The following is a 17,909-nucleotide window of genomic DNA, read 5'->3' on the forward strand; positions in this document are numbered from 1 at the left end:
TAAAATGCAAGACAACCAATGGCATATGTAAACAGTTTATACGTCAACTGGTTATGCCATGTTTAACAGCAACTCTATTTCTTGTTTTATTCAAAAGTGTACACATGCTTTCACTTTCACTATCGCTTGTACCTGTGTTACGTAGCACAGCAGTAGTTGACAGATGACAGAACATGTCTATTCATTAAGGATGTCTTTCAGGTCTATCAGCAAGACATCACACATCTTATAGTCTCTGGATTTTCGCAAAGTGAGAAGTTTTTGGCAGCTTGTGCAGCAGGTAATTTCCCACCAAGTTAATTTGATGCATAGTTATACACTTTATGTTGTTTACTATATATCAACACATCAGGTTAAAAATTCTAAAGTTATACTGTCAGTCCTATCATAATATGGCAAACGGAGGTTTGTTACCTTGAAGGAGAATTGTAATGTGTCACACAAATGATGCCACATTTTGAAAGCATGCCATATTGATCTAGACTGAAATTAATTAAATGGTCTAAAATTAATATAATACATTTTACAGTGCATTTATTTCCAGTTGATATACCAAGAATATTGGACGTTTGAATAAACTATTCCATTACAAAAAAAGGCCTTGTTGTACTGTCAATAAAAAATACTACTCAAAAGTCATATTTCTAAGTAATTTTCTCTAGAAAACGTAAAGACATGTAGCTCTTCATATTCCCCACCCTCTCCTTCCAGGAAAATGGGTGTTGACTCAAACGTACGTGTTTGACAGTGTCCAAAGGGGCTCCTGGCTGCCCGAGGAACCATACGAGGTGGCCTTGTCCCAGAGCACCCAGCCAGCCCACAACCCCGTCAGGCAGTGGAGGAAGAGGGTGGCCGATGGGAGCCTTCCAGGGGCCTTCCACGGCTGGACGGTTCTCCTGGTAGTAGCTGACCCGCTGAGTAGAGCCATCTTCAAAAGGTGGGATCACACAAAAACATTTAGAATAGAGGCAATGACGATATTTAAAATAAATGACCAGCTATATATTTTGAATAAAAAATAAAAATATATAAGTCAGATATTGGAATTATATTTGGAAGCATTCGTTGTTTTTTTTTGTTTTTTTGCTTTTCAGGCTCCTAAAAGCAGGAAAAGCTGAAGTATACCTATCAACGCCTCCTCCTCCTCATGCCGCTATTACTCATGTCCTGGCAAAGCCCCTACCCAAGGACCTCCAGGGCCAGATAGCCCCCTGCTATCCGGTCATACATGTGGTTCATCATCTTTTCGGGGTAATAGACTTCATACTCCGCTAACTGTCCACAATTTTGCCGTGCCTGCATCCCGTCCATTTAGTGTGAGAATCAAACATGCTGACAATTGTAAGAGGAAATATATCAATGAACAATCACAAAAAAGGTTGTGCAAGATGGTGCAAACTCAATTCATGTAGGTTTGTACCAATTCAATAAAACAAGCAGTGTCTAAGTGAAAATAGGAAAACCGTATTCCAATGTATGATAATTCACCAAAGAGGAGCTTAACCATTCTTCTACCTAGAAGTGTACGGAATCTTATGTTTTGTCATGATTTTTTTCTTCCAGGGCCATTTTGTTGATTTGCAAGGTACTTTTGAAGCTAACGAGGAATCGCCAGCAGAAGCTGAGCCAGCTTCAATTGAGTTTTGTCAGTTGGAGAAAGAACTCAAGGAGTACATTATCAAACGAGAGGTAGGCGCTTCACTTCATTAAATAAATAATACTCAGATAAACCAGGTGTTCGATTTCTGGACCGTAATGAAGTGCATGTCCTGTATCGCGTCGTTCTACATAATCTTATTTTATAGGAACAGCCCAGACTCTTGTTCCCGGAGTTCCAGAGCTACCATGAGCCATACAGTCTAAACTCAAAGGTGACGCATGCAGACACACACACCCCACCCTGACCAGAGTCCGAGTGCTCCATCAAGAACAATGGGTCATTCAATTTCCTTTTATGTCACATGTCTGAGCGTGAAGTGACAGCTTGAACAAGGGCACATCATACCCAGGTCAGCGGTTTAACCACTGCTATCAACTGATCTACCAGGTGTGATTGGCATATCTATTAGCAATAGTCTCCCCAGCCCTGTCCATAACTTACCCAAGTGGATCTCTGTCAGATAGAGATCACGAGAGCTCTGGTATTTCCTGAAGCTAAATGCAATTGCCCATTACCTGAAAGAAATGACCCCATTCTCTTCCTGGGATCTTTGATGTCCATCAACTTCTTTATTTCTTGACAATTTTGCCCTCCAAAGCCAGTCTTTATTTCTTTGCATACCATTATTAGGATTTTTTATTTCCCCACTATTAATCAATCATCTACTCCCTGCCACCTACTTCTGCTAATCTACTTCCTGTCCACTCCAACAGGCGGTGGAGGCGGACTTCAGCAACGTGGGCTCTATGATTGAGAGCGGCCTCTTCTCTGAAGCCTTGGACTCAATTAGGGACACTCTATCGCCTGGGCTGCTGCCGCCTGCAGTCTTCCTCGTCTCTCTGTTGGAGCATGCGCTGCAGGTAGCCCCACGTGCACGACAGTTCACCGTCCCGGCTGAATGTTGTTTGTTACTGAGGATAAACGGTTACTGCTATCGGTTACGGAGGAAAAAGGCCCTCCGAAAACGTAATCAGTGTTGACCCTTTTTTTACCCAGCCATAAGCGTTGCATTGTCTATTTCTGAATGAATTGTAAAAAAAAAGATAAAGAGTAGAATAAAGGTAGAAATCGATAGCTTTGAAGTGTAAATATGTTCAGAGTTATTCTGATGGAGTTATTTTCATTTTGTGCCGCTGTACCACACATTCTTTACTCTACAGGGAAATGCTTCTGCCGTCTACCTCCGGAATCTGCAGCAGGTACTACACGGCCTGCTGTTGAACAACCCCTCCTGGCTGTTTCCTCATACTGTGAAGAAATATTTTTCTGAGCTGCTGCAGTGTCCTCAGTGCAAGAGAGGCCTCTGGCCTTTCATAGAGACCATTATAAGGTACACATCACAACACAACACATCCTTGTCCTCCACTCGAGTGTTGATGGGTTGATGGTAGATACATGTATGTATGTGTGTCTGTCCAGCTCCCGTATGTCTAGTGATGCTGCATGCCATCCCCTCCCGGGACCCGCCTCGCCGTCTCTACTGTGTCTCCACGGCAACCTGCTGGAGTTGGTGCTGAAGTTGTTCCGGGGCGAGCTCCACTCAGTCACAGCACGGTAATGCTGTGATTTGAGGAAGCATCCTGTTTTTTTAAGATGTCGTCGTAAAATAAAAAAATACATACGGTTCATATTTTAGCATGCATTAACTACGCGTTAGTACTTACGTAAGTACCTTAGGTCGAAACCTTTTTAAACATACTTTTGAGAGTATGCTCCAACAATAATAACAGTGTATTTCCGGCCCAGGGACTCTGGCCTTCTGAAAGAAGCTGGGGTCTCTCGACTGCCTGCCTCTGGCTCTCTGCTGTATGAGACCTTCTGGACTGTGTGGGAGCGCTCCACGCTGCTGTCCACGGCCGTGAAGCAGCTCGTTAAGCTTCTGGTGCAGGTCCTGATCTGGGAGAAGGAAGACGAGGTGATTTTTGTGAAACTCGACGATCCACTCGGCGCAATTGTTGACCCTTTTATTTATTTTTGCAGAGCTCAAATGGAAATGTAATTGCTGTGAATAGCAATTGTGTTATCTTGATGCAACATAACATCTGAGCGTGGCGGAGTCTGTGGCGGCTACAACTACCACTACTCATGTCTTTTCTTGCTCCTCCTTTACTGAAGGACGAGGCAGAGAGGGAGGCCCGGCAGGAGCTCCGGATGGGGGAGACCCTGCTGGACATGCTTGCCGCCATGGTGGAGTTCTGGTGCCAGCAGCACCTCAAACTGAACCAGACCCTGGTGGAGATGGGCCTGAAGGACCTGGGAGAGCACTTGGCGGTCAGCGCTAGCAGCCAGGGTACGCAGATCGGAACACTATCATGGAGTAGAACAGTGGTTCTCAAATTGGGGTCCGCGTTCCCCTAGGGGTACTTTGAAGTAATGCAGGGGGTACTCGAATTTTTTATAAATAGCCAACTATCATTATTTATTTTTTATGAAGGTATCTGTTTTGTGCCGGTGAAGGGAGCACTGAGCTGAAAAGAAAATCTTAAGAGAAAAGTAGAAAAAGTTGAAGAAGAACTGGAGAAGAATATAGAAAAGAAAACGGTGTCATTGTGTGATATGATGATGAGGAGATGCTTGCTGATGGGATGATGTTCCCGCCACAGATATACCGCTGTGTCTTCTGGTGGAGCTGGTTGCCAGGATACCCTCCAGCAGGTTGAGGTTGGTGACGGCCGACGCCGTCTTCAGGAACCTGTGCTGCCGGAACGGGGTCACTGTCAGCGAGGAGCCCCTGTCGCTGAAGAAGATGGTATGTTGGGGAATAAAGTGTAACATTGCTTTAATATGAATGCATCCATTATATAGACACACTGTCTAACCTTCCTGTTTCTATTATTATTAATTTGTTCTATTTTTGGAAAAATGCTTATTAAATGCTTACATTAATAATAATAATAAATATCAAATAACTACAACTTTCGAATGTACCATTCGCAATGAACAGAAGCTTGAGGTTGATAGAGACCAGTGCGTTAAGTTCACCTGCTCCAGAGGCAGGGAGATAGCTTGTAGGTCGTTGCATTATTAAGGTGCTGTTGGAACATCTGGCCTTCTCCCTCTCACAGTTGGCATCTCTGTGTCTTTATTAGCCTGAGGAAATGCAGACAAAAGGACAGCACATTCTTACGTGTGTGTGTGTGTGTGTGTGTGTGTGTGTGTGTGTGTGTGTGTGTGTGTGTGTGTGTGTGTGTGTGTGTGTGTGTGTGTGTGTGTGTGTGTGTGTGTGTGTGTGTACGGGGGTCTGTGACAGGTGTCATCCTACCTGCCTGCCTTGGAGAGGTTGGTGGAGGGTCCCAGGTGGGCCGACAACAGGGGGCCCTGCCCTGCGCCTGAACCCGTCTCTCACAGCTGGACCAGCCCGCAGAGGTACGGTGGGTCAGTACCACACAGATGTCTGTCAGCGCCACCACTGCTCTCCCCCCACTTTACGGTACATGCTGCCCGAGGCGGGATAGCGGGATGGCGGGCGGGACGACGAAGAGTGTCTCTGTCGTCACGGTTGATAAGACTGTTGAGGGAGACGGAGCTCTTACTCGTACTTATTGGGATTCAAAGTCATCTCTTTGTTTAGTGTTTTGAATCTTACTGTGGTGCGTGTGTGTGCACGTGTGTGTGCGCGTGTGTGTGTGCGCGTGTGTGTGCGCGTGTGTGTTCGTGTGTGAGGTTCAGTCTGTGTGTTCCATTATCATTCATTATACACCCGAAGGCCGTTCAAAAAAACCATTGTGTTCCATCAATTATTTCCAAAGTGATTTCTTTGTAAATAGCGCACAACGCAGCATCGTTGAGTACGAGAAGAACCAGGGGAGAGCGAGCGTATTCGGAGGGCCTGAGTGGAGGAGGAGCGGGTGGCCCGAGGGAGAGCAGGCTGGCAACAGAGAGCCGGGCGGGGGTCAGGCTCAGCTCCAGGCCTGTGTCGGCCCTATCAGGGAGCTGCTGGCTGACAGGGAGGGGGGCGCGGGGGGAAGCCTGACCCCCCTGCTGCCCCGGCCGACTCAGACAGGAGGGCTGACAGACTGACGGGACGGCAGATGAAGAGATCCCACCCAAGCACACACACACACGCATTCACACACAAATACAAAATCACACGCACGTACGCGCACACAAACACACACACACACGCACACAAAAATGTTATCACACACACATGCACACATGCATACGCACAGACTCACGCATACGCACACACGCATAAGCACACACACACGCACGCACGCATGCACGCACACATGTGCGTGTTTAGAGGTAAATACACACACACACACACACACACACACACACACAGAAAGATACCCCCCCCCCTCCTCCCCAATTGGATGACCTGTACCCTGAATCCTTCTCACACACGACCACCACCCCTCAGCCTGGTGGCCACTCCCACCCCCTTTCCATCCACCACCCATCAGCCTGGTGGCTACTCCCACCCCCTTTCCATCCACCACCCCATAGCCTGGTGGCCACTCCCACCCCCTTTCCATCCACCACCCCTCAGCCTGGTGGCCACTCCCACCCCCTTTCCATCCACCACCCCTCAGCCTGGTGGCCACTCCCGCCCCCTCTCCATCCACCACCCCTCAGCTTGGTGGCCACTCCTGCCCCCTTTCCATCCACCACCCCTCAGCCTGGTGGCCACTCCCGCCCCCTTTCCCTCTTTTCTGGTTCATCGCTGTGCCGCTCACATTCTTAGCGCCTGCTGCCAGCCCCGATGCCATCGCCCGCACACGGGAACGCCCCGCACTCCGTCTCGACATCTGCTGCTCCGCCAGCAGGTGGTTGGCCCGGAGAAGGGCCGAGTCAGGAGGGGGCGGGTTCATCTGAAGGCTACTGCCTCGCCGTGCCTCTGCCTACATGTCCCAGCCGCTACACCCCCCCCCTCACTCTCCCCTCGGCCTGTTACAGTACGCCGAGCACACCAACCGCCTCCGCCGCCGTTTTTCCACAGTTTCGCCTGATTCCGTCGTAAACCTTCTCAAATTTACAAGAAAATTAATGATACTTTTTATAGAACATATATATTGAGATATATATATATCTTTTTTTGCATTTACAGCACAACAGAGAGACGGGGGTTTGTGGGGCAAGAGTCCAAGAGAGACCTCGCAGGTTTAATCGCAGGTTTAATGAGTGGGGCTCGATGGCTGTTTGACTCTCTGTCTGGCTGGCTGCTCCCCTGCTCTCTGGCAGTCTCCGTGGTTAGCAGGGAGGGACGCTGTGACCGAACGAGGCCACCCCGTCCCACCCACCCAGTCACTTAATCAGGCACAGCTTATTGCTTTTCGTTTGTCGGACCATTTGAGCAGGCAATTACACTCCATATTTATATCCATACTGAGGATTATTCATTAACAGTAATAAGCAGGAGGGGGACTAAGTTAACACACTAACAACAAATGTCGATGGTCCGAAGTTCAGATGTTCCAAGGTCATAACTAAATGATTATTATTATTCTTTTTTTTTTTGGTTGGGCCAGCAGAACGCCGGCCACCTTTAGTTACAGTAGCCCACTGGGGCTAATCTGTAACCAGAGAGTCTAGGTCACATTCTAGCCCCTAGTAACAGTAGCCCACTGGGGCTACTCTGTAACCAGAGAGGCTAGGCCACATGCTAGCCCCTATAGTAACAGTAGCCCACTGGGGCTACTCTGTAACTAGAGAGGCTAGGCCACATGCTAGCCCCTATAGTAACAGTAGCCCACTGGGGCTACTCTGTAACCAGAGAGGCTAGGCCACATGCTAGCCCCCATAGTGACAGTAACCCACTGGGGCTACTCTGTAACCAGAGAGGCTAGGCCACATTCTAGCCCCTAGTAACAGTAGCCCACTGGGGCTACTCTGTAACCAGGGAGGCTAGGCCACATGCTAGCCCCTATAGTAACAGTAGCCCACTGGGGCTACTCTGTAACCAGAGAGGCTAGGCCACATGCTAGCCCCCATAGTGACAGTAACCCACTGGGGCTACTCTGTAACTAGAGAGGCTAGGCCACATTCTAGCCCCTAGTAACAGTAGCCCACTGGGGCTACTCTGTAACCAGGGAGGCTAGGCCACATGCTAGCCAAGTATCATCCCCTGCTGCCAGCAAGCCAGCCTGGACACAGGACTCCTGGGTTAAGTGGTTTGAGATGAGAAGTGGCACTCCCTATTTGAGACAAATTTATACAGAAGCACCCATACACACACACACTCACTCACACAAACACACACACTCACACTCACACACATCTCGACTCATCTCTTCCCAGCCTTGTCCCGGCTAATAACAAGCTACGTGACAGGACGCGTGTTTCTTCCTCACTGCTGGGAGCGTCTTACTGGCTTCTGAACAAGCCAATTACTACGGAACAAGTCTCTTCCATACACTATGAATGGCACTTCTCTTCCGCTGTCACACAGACACACACACACAGGCACACACACACACACACACACGCAGTCGTGCGCACACACGCTCTTACATCAGACGGTGTGCAGCAGGCGGATCTCCCCTCGCCGCTCACAGAACTAGTGACAGCCCACAGCTATTAGCACACTGCTACTTTGAACAGGCTTCAATCCCTCGTACTATTTATTCCTCCTAATGCGCTCGCTCTCATTGAATTCTAAATGGGAGACAAAGTGCTTCGGAGACAGGAGCGATTAAGTGTGTGTGTGTGTGTGTGTGTGTGTGTGTGTGTGTGTGTGTGTGTGTGTGTGTGTGTGTGTGTGTGTGTGTGTGTGTGTGTGTGTGTGTGTGTGTGTGTGTGTGTGTGTGTGTGTGTGGGCAGGCTAGTACATCGCCTACGCGAGTATTCAACAATATTTGCCAAACTCCCAAAGATAAAACTGTCACGGGTTTTGTGGCGATATTCACTTGATCAGCGGGATTGATTTGCTAATGGGGGGATTTCAATGCAAAGTCATCAGCGTCTCCCACCGACCCCTATGTATGCTGTGTGATTGCCAGCTCTCTCTTGGGCTCCTTGGATCAGGATTGGTTTGGGGGCAGCACTCGGTCACATTCATCCGGAACACGGTTTAATTGAGTGTTGAGCTTTGATCGAGGAGGAACATATTTGTATCTGTATTTTTACACGGCACATCGTGACCTTGTTGTGACTTGTGTGTGTGTGTGTGTGTGTCTCCACGCAGGATACAGAGCAGCTCTATAAATGAAACAAGCCCGGGGAAGGAGTTCATCCCCAAAGGTCTTAACAGAGTCAACGCAGCAGGTGATGATGAAACACACACACACACACACACACACACACACTGACACACACACTGACACACACACTGACACACACACTGACACCGTGTTACACCGTAAAGTTTCACAGATTTGCTCAGAGCTGACTTTAATGGACTGATGCACAGACCGGGTCATCAGTGCCGAGGTCCATGATTGCCTTGTCATCACTTTCGGCTTAATGAAGATCATAGCATATCTGGAGGGAGTCAATGATTTGCATAGGATTACTCTTCCATGCAATCAGCCACGCTATGGACTTCTTGGTCCTTTTATGTAGGCCAGGGTTTTGTGCTTTTGGCTGGTATTCCTGACTCAGTGGCACTGCTCTGTGTTACGCTCCTTTGAACCAATGGCTATTTACAAACACAGACACATTTTTATCAATGGGTCGGGATTCACACATTTTTGGTACACAAACGGAAAACATTTAGGTACGATAATAAAATGCGAGGCGTATGCGTCAGCGTAGCTAGCAGCGCTGTGCTGATGATAAAAAGAAAAAGGAGGAAGTCCCTCAATTAGATACAGGCACTGCACTTGGCTTGAACCCACTGGAGCGTCAGCGCTCATATCTACCCCTTCCACCTGATCAGAAAGACCCGGTGAGGAGGAAGGAGGAGATGGGGTGGGGGGAGCAGAGGAGTCAAGGCTGCTGGCATTAGTTGTGTTTTCCGCTACGTGATCTCTATACCGATGCGGTCGGCATACATTTTTTATGAACCAGCGGCAGAGCATCCTCTCTCTCTGCTCCCCCTCATTCGATCCTCACGTGGCGCTATCCCTCCTTCTCTCAGATAAATGTTGCTGTGTTTCTTTCTGCTCTATCTCCCCTCAGAGGGTTTTATCTTAACCTTTTATTGGTCGCTTTGACTCAGTGCTCGGGGTTCCAGCGGTACAGAGGGTTATTGATGTTGATCCATTTATTATTTAAATAAAGTGTGGATCTTTCTCTGGCTCGTTTGACGCTCGTATTCAGCTGATTCTGAGCATGAAGCTCAGAGTTGAGGTTTTGATCCCGTCTATAAAGCGGCTGACGCAAACCATATGATCTTAATTTATGGGAGTGAATTGCCATTTTACTCTGCTAAAAACAGACATGACCTTGCTCTAACAGTGTGGATACCTCCATGGTGTCGCTATAGGGGGTTTGGGGGGGGGGGAACTAACCTGTGTCCATTATCCAAAGTTTCTTTCTTACCGGTAAAAGAAAAAACTAAACCCATAACTGGCACCGAATAACTTTCCAACACATTGCAAAGAAATGGCGTTGTTACTGGCCTCCAAGTGCTTTTGGTTGTACTGGCGACACAAAACAGGAATGTTAGCAGGTATAAAGAGCAACACATACATTAAAGTTGTGTATTTTTTTCTTTCTATTAAAGTGTGAAAAAGGGGATTGTTAGAGGATTTATAGAAAAGGACAGACAGATTTATCCTTTCAGTGCTTGTAAATGCTGAGCATGCAATTACCCCTATAATGGAGGCGTTGTGTCCAAATTGGAACCATTAAAGTGATTTAACAGTGCGTGGATTGGCCCTGGCATTTGCGAGGATGTGTACACAGGGAAGGTAGTAGAACGGCTGTTTAATCACGTCAGTTTAGAGCCCGCTAATGGCAGCGGAGTCCATGTACAACGCTGACCCCACCATAAGGTACAGCTACTCATTAGAGGCTGCAGTTTGGAACGGAGTTCAAATGAAGGTGTACTGCCCTTATTTTGGATTACAGTATTTTTTACCTTTTCTTTTTTCCCGTACAATTGTTAACGTATAATTTGTGTTATTGTCTTTTATTTGGCGGTTGATCCATGTTGGGCGCCACACCGAAGCGACTGGGATCTTAAGACCACTTAGCCTGTTTGGTTTTTATGAGCCACTGTTTTACTTACAAGTTACAAGTTGAAGAAGTTCATTGTGGAAAATAGAAAAAGCCGCCTTAGAGAGTGTTCAACTGTTTTCCGATTGAGAAGAAGCTCTCAGACCTGGGAGTTAAAATAAACACTTGTCATGTTTGCCGTCACCAATCCATCTACTCGTTTATCAGCTAATTAACCGGCGCCTCTCTGCTCGTCATGGCTGTTTTGAGCGCTGTCGCATGGCGTAGCGCACGCGAGACAAGCCCCGGCGAATGTATTCTGAGCAGTCGAGACGGAGAAAGTTCTGGTCGGTGATTAGAAAATGCCAATCAGGCGTGGATCTGTCGGTGCAGCGCGGTAGACGGCTCTTACGCATAAAAACATTTCATATGTAACTCCTGGCGAGACACGGCGGCTTCACACTGTCCAAGACTTCACAAAGGAGTCCAATGTTAGAAGCGATGGAGTCTTTAGAGGGAAATTATGTAACGTGCACTGTGTTTTGTTCGGTGTAGTTGAGTTTCTTTTTTCTTTCTTTGACCTGAAATGGTTCTGAAACATATTCCCTCCATTTTCTGATTCTCATCTCCTCCCCTTCATCATGCAAAGGTTTGGGCATCCAATGCATCTTATCAAACACCAGACACCATCAGAACCCCACACACACACACACACACACACACACACACACACACACACACACACACACACACACACACACACACACACACACACACACACACACACACACACACACACACACACACACACACACACACACACAAACACACCCCACACACACACAGACACGCACCCCACCAGAAGAAAGGACCTCTTGAAGATAAAATGGCAACCCAACATTTGCAATATTTCCCCACCCCCACCCCCTTTCTGTGCTTTGAAATAAAGGGACCCCTTTGCTCTTATCCCCTGGCTCCTCTCTGCCCCCCCCCTACCCTTTACCCCCCACCCCCTGCTGCCCCGGCCTCAGCTCAGTGTGTGCTGGAGTGGAGCCTCTGTACCCGACGTGTGGGCGTCCTGGGGAGAGGCTAGTAAAGCGTTTATTAGGGGGCTTTGCAGTCTTGTATTATTCTGGCAAGCAGCGAGCCACTCATGCTTGGCCTTTAACTTCCCTCTGAAGTTCAGCCATACATGAAAAGAGGGCGGCCAGCCTCTTAATGTATTCCTGGTTTAATAGTATATGGTCAAAGAAAAGGGGGAAAATATAGGGGAGGGAATGAGGGGGAAAGAAAGTGGTAATGGAAATATGGTGGGAATTCCGCTTGTTTGTTTATTTATTTTCCGACCTGGGCATTGGTCGCCCGGCGCCGCCCATCACAGAGTGCCGTGGCCGACGCCCACTGGAGCCTTTGAACCGCGGAGCTGTGGAGGATCCTGTTGAGGGCTTTGTGCTCGGGCTCTCTACCAGAACTTACCCCCGATACCCAAAAGGAAGGACAGGATAAAAGACTGTTACTCCTGCCCTCCACCTGCCTACGTTATTAGCTCTGTGGGGCTTTGGTTCAATGTTAGAAAATCGCATCGGCTCCAAGAAAAAAAAGAAAACGAAGCAAGGGGAAAAGCAAATGAGCACCCCCCGCCCCCCCCCCCCCCCCCCCCTCCCGCGCCATCTTTAATGTTTTCTCAGCCCTCTCTTTTCTTTTCCCTTTTTTTTCTCTCCTCCAAAGATCTTCCTCATCATTCTTCCTAAATCCCATCTTATTGGAGGCTGGTTTTGGGCTGGTTAGGAACTCTCCCTGGGATGTTACTGGTGTGCCTGGATGGATGGGGGGGGGGGGGGAGACAATGGGCAGGACATAGGGCACACCCTAATTTCAGATTGCTCTCTTCTCTCCTCGTTTCTCTTTCGCCGCCTCTGCCGGTGATGCGTTTGGGTGCCTCTTTCGGCGTGTGTGCGTGTGTGTGTGCCTACATTGTCAATACATATGTGCATCTGCCTTTTGTTTTCCCGTGGAAGGCGAGACGTGTCTGCACCGAGCGTGCAAGAGGAACCAAGTGGAGACGGTCCGACACATCCTGTCGCTCCCCGGAGTGGACGTCAACGTTAAAGGTAGGAGAGAAGCTTTTCCAAAACTCGGGAATCTCTCCGTCTTCTTTACTTATCGTATGCCCTCCTCCCTTCCCTGTTAGCCTTCACTGCATGGAGGAGCCATTAATACGGGCGGTGTGGGGTTGGGGACGGTGGGTGGTGGGGGCGTGTGCGCGTCATCAATGGGGTTAACCTTTAGTTAAAATGAGCAGGGTGTGTCTTGGAGCAGCGGGGTGGGTTTCAGATGCACGTCGGTTTTTGTGATTTAGAGCCACTTTGCTAAGTGAGCGGAACGCCCTTTGATATTTCCAAATGACTTTTCTTTCGCTGTGCGCTTCAAACACCGTACATCTCTGGGCTGGAATGACGAGTTCATGAATACGCTTCCGTTTGAAACTTGTTATGTGCCTTCCAGTGTGTGTCGTTACTGTTGAAAAGCACCTTCCATGTGTGGTAGAGGCGATGGCGAGAATGCATTCCTGCGTTGTGCGATTTGCCCGAGCTAACCAAATCTTTTCAAATTATGAAAGAATTTATATATTTAAAACAATTAAAATGATTGCAACTAGATTGATGATTATTATACGTTTTGAATATATAGTAAATGACAGACTACGAATAAGGGCACCGCACTAGTCTGAGTCATTTCCCATTAAAGTTTCCAGTGAAACTTTCTTCCCCATCCGAACACCGCTTGTGTTCCTCCCACTTGCTTGCGCTCTTTGCTGTGTGTCTTTTTTTTACCTTTGTCTAAATGCCCATTTGCATTGTTTTTGTTTACTCCAGACCACGTCGGCTGGACGCCGCTGCACGAGGCGTGTAACCACGGCTCTAAGGCGTCTGTGGAGGCCCTGCTGGCCCACCGCCCCGCCCCTCACCTGGAGACCACCGTGGACGGCATCAGCCCCCTGAAGGACGCGCTGGTCAACGGACACCTGGACATCGCCAAGCTGCTGCTGGAGCACGCAGGTGGGCGCGCCGACACGTTCCTTACATTCACACCACCTCTTTCCCTCCAGGGAAAAGGCGATTTGTAACACTGTGACCGTGTATTTGCGTATATTTGCATAACGCAATCTGATTGGCCGACGGATCCGTCGCTGCCTGAAAAGTTTAACATTTCCCAACTTTATGAAAACGGACGGACCCACAATGCATTTCGAGAGCGCTCCATGCAAAGACAATGAGATCCGTCGACGGACGCATGTAGTCTGAATGTAACCTCACAGTGTGAGCTCTCCAACCCTCCAGCCCGACACTGGGAATAAGACATTCTGTTTAGGTTTCGCCAAAACAAATTACCGCTCACATGCAATTCATTCCTTTTTCTGGCTTGCGCACATGCATTAGCCACAGCCGACTTTTAATGTTGTCCGTCGTATATTTGATTTATGTGAGTGCTTGTGCTAAACACGTGCCAAGGTACACATTGCTTGCACCAAAAAGAAAAAGGAATCATGCCACAGTTTTGCCATTCGAGCTGTCAAACTATCCAATATAGCGGACTACTTTCTAAACTTGAATCCCTTCCTCAATCCTTTGAATCCTTTCTTACTAGTCACTGTACTCGTTCAGATATGAATCCCACATGTACATCCAAATATTTCCCTGTCATACCGTCATCTTGTCGATGTACCCTTCACTGTGTTAATATCACAAAGATGTCGATGTGTGATATTGGATTTATGCCTTTTGGTGGACACTTTCATCCCAAAACCTTCCATCCTTCCGACACCGTGACTGTATTCATTCTCAGACTGGCCCCAGGAGGAAATATAGCCAACAAGCAATAGCTAACGCAATGCTAGCTTCCACAGTTGAGCTACACAGGGTCAGAGGTCGATGTGTCAGTATCGCCCTGGTCTGCCTGTGGCTACGGTTAGCAGATTCATTTCAGGAGAGACCCTCACTTATATGCTATTTTAATTCAAGGTGTCTAGCATTGGACCTGTGCTTTTTGATGTGTTGAATGCCACTCTCTACTGTTTCACTTGGTTTTCACCACCAACATTCTTTTCATCAATATAGCGAAGATGCACTTTTAATTGTTTATGAAATGACTGAGGTGAAACAGGGCTTGTGTGTTTGTCAGTTTGCTATGCGTGATTGCTTCTGTCTGTTTTGTTGCATTTGTTTGCCTTGCAGGTCTAACTTGACAGTGGGGGGGAGTGGATGTGCTTCTAGTGTGCGCATGTGCCTTTATTCAAACAATGTGTGTGTGTGTGTGTGTGTGTGTGTGTGTGTGTGCGCGTTTAAGGGCGTCACAACCCCTGCGGAGACAGGGTTGAACCAGTCTGCCGCGCACTTCAGTGTGCTTCTGCTCCCGTTCACTTCCCGCTCTGACTAATTAGAACTAATTTGATCTGACTTTCCCATTAACACATGTACATATTCTGGCCTCAAAAAATAAATTAGACTGGGATTGTTTGGTCCCGCAGAGAACATAGGATCTCTCTCTCTCTCTCTCTCTCTCTCTCTCTCTCTCTCTCTCTCTCTCTCTCTCTCTCTCTCTCTCTCTCTCTCTCTCTCTCTCTCTCTCTCTCTCTCTCTCTCTCTCTCTCTCTCTCTCTCTCTCTCTCTCTCTCTCTCTCTCTCTCTCTCTCTCTCTCTCTCTCTCTCTCTCTCTCTCTCGCCCCTGCCATGGCAGCGGTATTTGGAAGGAGCGAGCTAAAGGAGGTCAGACGACGTACCAGAAGCTCCGTGTGAGAATGAGCGGGGCTGGTTGGAAGGAAGTGCGTGCGTGCCGCAGACGTCTGGCCTGCTGTCTAGGCCAGGTCTCCCGGCGGTGCTGCGGGGATAGAGCTATAGGCGAGGGTTGGTCGGACCTTCAGGCCGACGCATTGCCCCCCACACAGTTCCCACCTGCCGACTCCCACGGCCCACCGCAGTGGGGGGGGCGGGCGAGAGCGCCGGCAGCGAGGGACGGTGGCCCACCACACGATGCCGAGATGAGTGGAGTTCTCTCTCAGCGTCTCTCTCGCTCAGCCTCGTTTCATCATCTGTCTGGTTGCCATGGCGACCTTAGTCTTGGCTAAAGCCTCGTGTTTCGTTCTGCCTACAGCTTTGCGTTTCTTTTCTTTTACTCCCGACGGAGCTCAGAAGTGGAGAGTGAGATATCGGATGGAGCCGAAGAACCGCATCGCTGTTTAGACAATCGACCACCCCCCTCCCCCTGAATCGCCCAGCATCCTACGCTAGAGAGAACACCTTCTGCGTTGACCTGTTGCTGTAGCAAACAAAGGGGGGAAGGAAAGGTAACTTAGGGTCACTTTGGCTTTTTCGTTTTTAACGGAAACAAAACGCTGTGAGTTGCCAAGACGGTGCAGGTAATCAGGTATTCACGCGGTTGTGCTCGTTTGTTGTGAGCAGCCGGGCACAGACCGGCTGCATTCAGCTGCCAAGGCCTGTGAGGGCCAGAGAGGGCAAGTCTGACACTGGCACGCCAACAAAGCCTTCCTCTGGGAGTGATCTCACCCTTTAGAACGCTCCCTTGCTCAGAGGCCTCCGCTTTGTGTGTGTGTGTGTGTGTGTGTGTGTGTGTGTGTGTGTGTGTGTGTGTGTGTGTGTGTGTGTGTGTGTGTGTGTGTGTGTGTGTGTGTGTGTGTGTGTGTGTGTGTGTGTGTGTGTGTGTGCGGAAATAGAAAAAGGGTGAATTGTAGTAGGGGGAGGAATTGGACGGCGCTCTGATCCCCTCTCCCCTCTCCCCTTCAAGGCCTTGGGAGCTGGCAGGGGAAAGCTGCCATGGCTGAGGGCAAGGCTGACTCTGCCCTCCCCAACCCCCCCTGCTGCTGCCCAAGGCTGCCCCCCATGACCCCCGCGTGTTTGTGTTCTGTTTTTCGTGTGTGTACATTTGTGCGTCGGCCTATGTAGGCATTTTTTTGCGTAAGTGTTTGTGTTGCCTTAAATCGCAGAGCCTGTTCTTTATATTTCACCCTCTCTCTGTATTCTCTTCAAGGCCAGTTTGTTTTGTCATTAGGCCTCTCCTGATTCCTCCCCCCCCCCCCCCCCCCCCCCCCCCCCCCCCCCCCCAACACCACCACCACCACCAACATCTCCTCCTCTCGCACCACCTCTTCCAACACACACACACACACACACATACACATACACATACACATACACATACACACACATACACACACACACACTCCCCCCCTTAGAGCCCCAGCCTCTGCACTGGAAGGGATGAAAGTGTTTAATTTCGCAGGGTGGCCGGGGCAGCTTGTACCCTTGATTAGAATGGAAAATGACCCAGGGCATTTAGCTGTGCAGCATAGGCCTGGCATACAGAGAGATGTACACAATCACAGGATTGTACACGCACACACACACACACACAGAGCAAGACACACGCACACACACACACACAAACATGGTGTGAGAGACAAACACACACACACACACACACACACACACACACACACACACACACACACACACACACGCACATGGTGAGAGACACACACACACACACACACAATGAGACATAAACACACACTCAAACACACACGCACACACAGACATACAAACACGCACACATAACACACAGACACACACACACAAACACACGTAGACACGGAGGAGGGCGTGTCAGTGAGCAGAAAGGGGGTCAGAGAGAAAGGAGCCTTTACGCTGTCACCGCTCACTCCTGCAGCTCTAATCTTTGGTGGCATCCCCTCAATACAGCCCACCGTGTTAGTAACCACAGCGTGTTCATCTCCAGCTCAACCACACACACACACAGGCACAACCACACACACACACACAGGCACAACCACACGCACACACAGGCACAACCACACACACACACACAGGCAAAACCACACACACACACAGGCACAACCACACACACACACAGGCACAACCACACACACACACACAGGCACAACCACACACACAGGCACAACCACAGGCACAACCACACACACACACACACACACACACAGGCACAACCACACACACACACACAGGCACAACCACACACACACACAGGCACAACCACACACACACAGGCACAACCACACACACACACAGGCACAACCACGCACACATACAGGCACAACCACACACACACACAGGCACAACCATGCACACATACAGTCCCAGCCACACTC

General features: G+C 48.9%; 1 protein-coding gene across 2 annotated transcripts in view; it reads left to right on the forward strand.

Moving 5' to 3' along the window:
- slf1 (SMC5/6 complex localization factor 1) overlaps nucleotides 1-17,909 on the forward strand; it is a 28,127-nt gene that overhangs the window by 618 nt on the left and 9,600 nt on the right. Inside the window, exons 3-17 of one of the 2 annotated variants that reach the window (XM_030359773.1) lie at nucleotides 202-280; nucleotides 712-937; nucleotides 1,095-1,251; nucleotides 1,564-1,689; nucleotides 1,806-1,871; nucleotides 2,374-2,520; nucleotides 2,821-2,990; nucleotides 3,080-3,214; nucleotides 3,407-3,575; nucleotides 3,776-3,950; nucleotides 4,264-4,409; nucleotides 4,911-5,035; nucleotides 8,790-8,869; nucleotides 12,724-12,816; nucleotides 13,582-13,764. In XM_030359773.1, coding sequence (XP_030215633.1) covers nucleotides 202-280; nucleotides 712-937; nucleotides 1,095-1,251; nucleotides 1,564-1,689; nucleotides 1,806-1,871; nucleotides 2,374-2,520; nucleotides 2,821-2,990; nucleotides 3,080-3,214; nucleotides 3,407-3,575; nucleotides 3,776-3,950; nucleotides 4,264-4,409; nucleotides 4,911-5,035; nucleotides 8,790-8,869; nucleotides 12,724-12,816; nucleotides 13,582-13,764 — 2,077 coding nt within the window. The remainder of the gene's footprint in view (nucleotides 1-201; nucleotides 281-711; nucleotides 938-1,094; nucleotides 1,252-1,563; nucleotides 1,690-1,805; nucleotides 1,872-2,373; nucleotides 2,521-2,820; nucleotides 2,991-3,079; nucleotides 3,215-3,406; nucleotides 3,576-3,775; nucleotides 3,951-4,263; nucleotides 4,410-4,910; nucleotides 5,036-8,789; nucleotides 8,870-12,723; nucleotides 12,817-13,581; nucleotides 13,765-17,909) is intronic. The other variant, XM_030359774.1, reaches the window with a different exon arrangement.

This window comes from Gadus morhua, chromosome 6 (genome assembly GCF_902167405.1).
Source record: "Gadus morhua chromosome 6, gadMor3.0, whole genome shotgun sequence".
NCBI lineage: Eukaryota > Metazoa > Chordata > Actinopteri > Gadiformes > Gadidae > Gadus > Gadus morhua.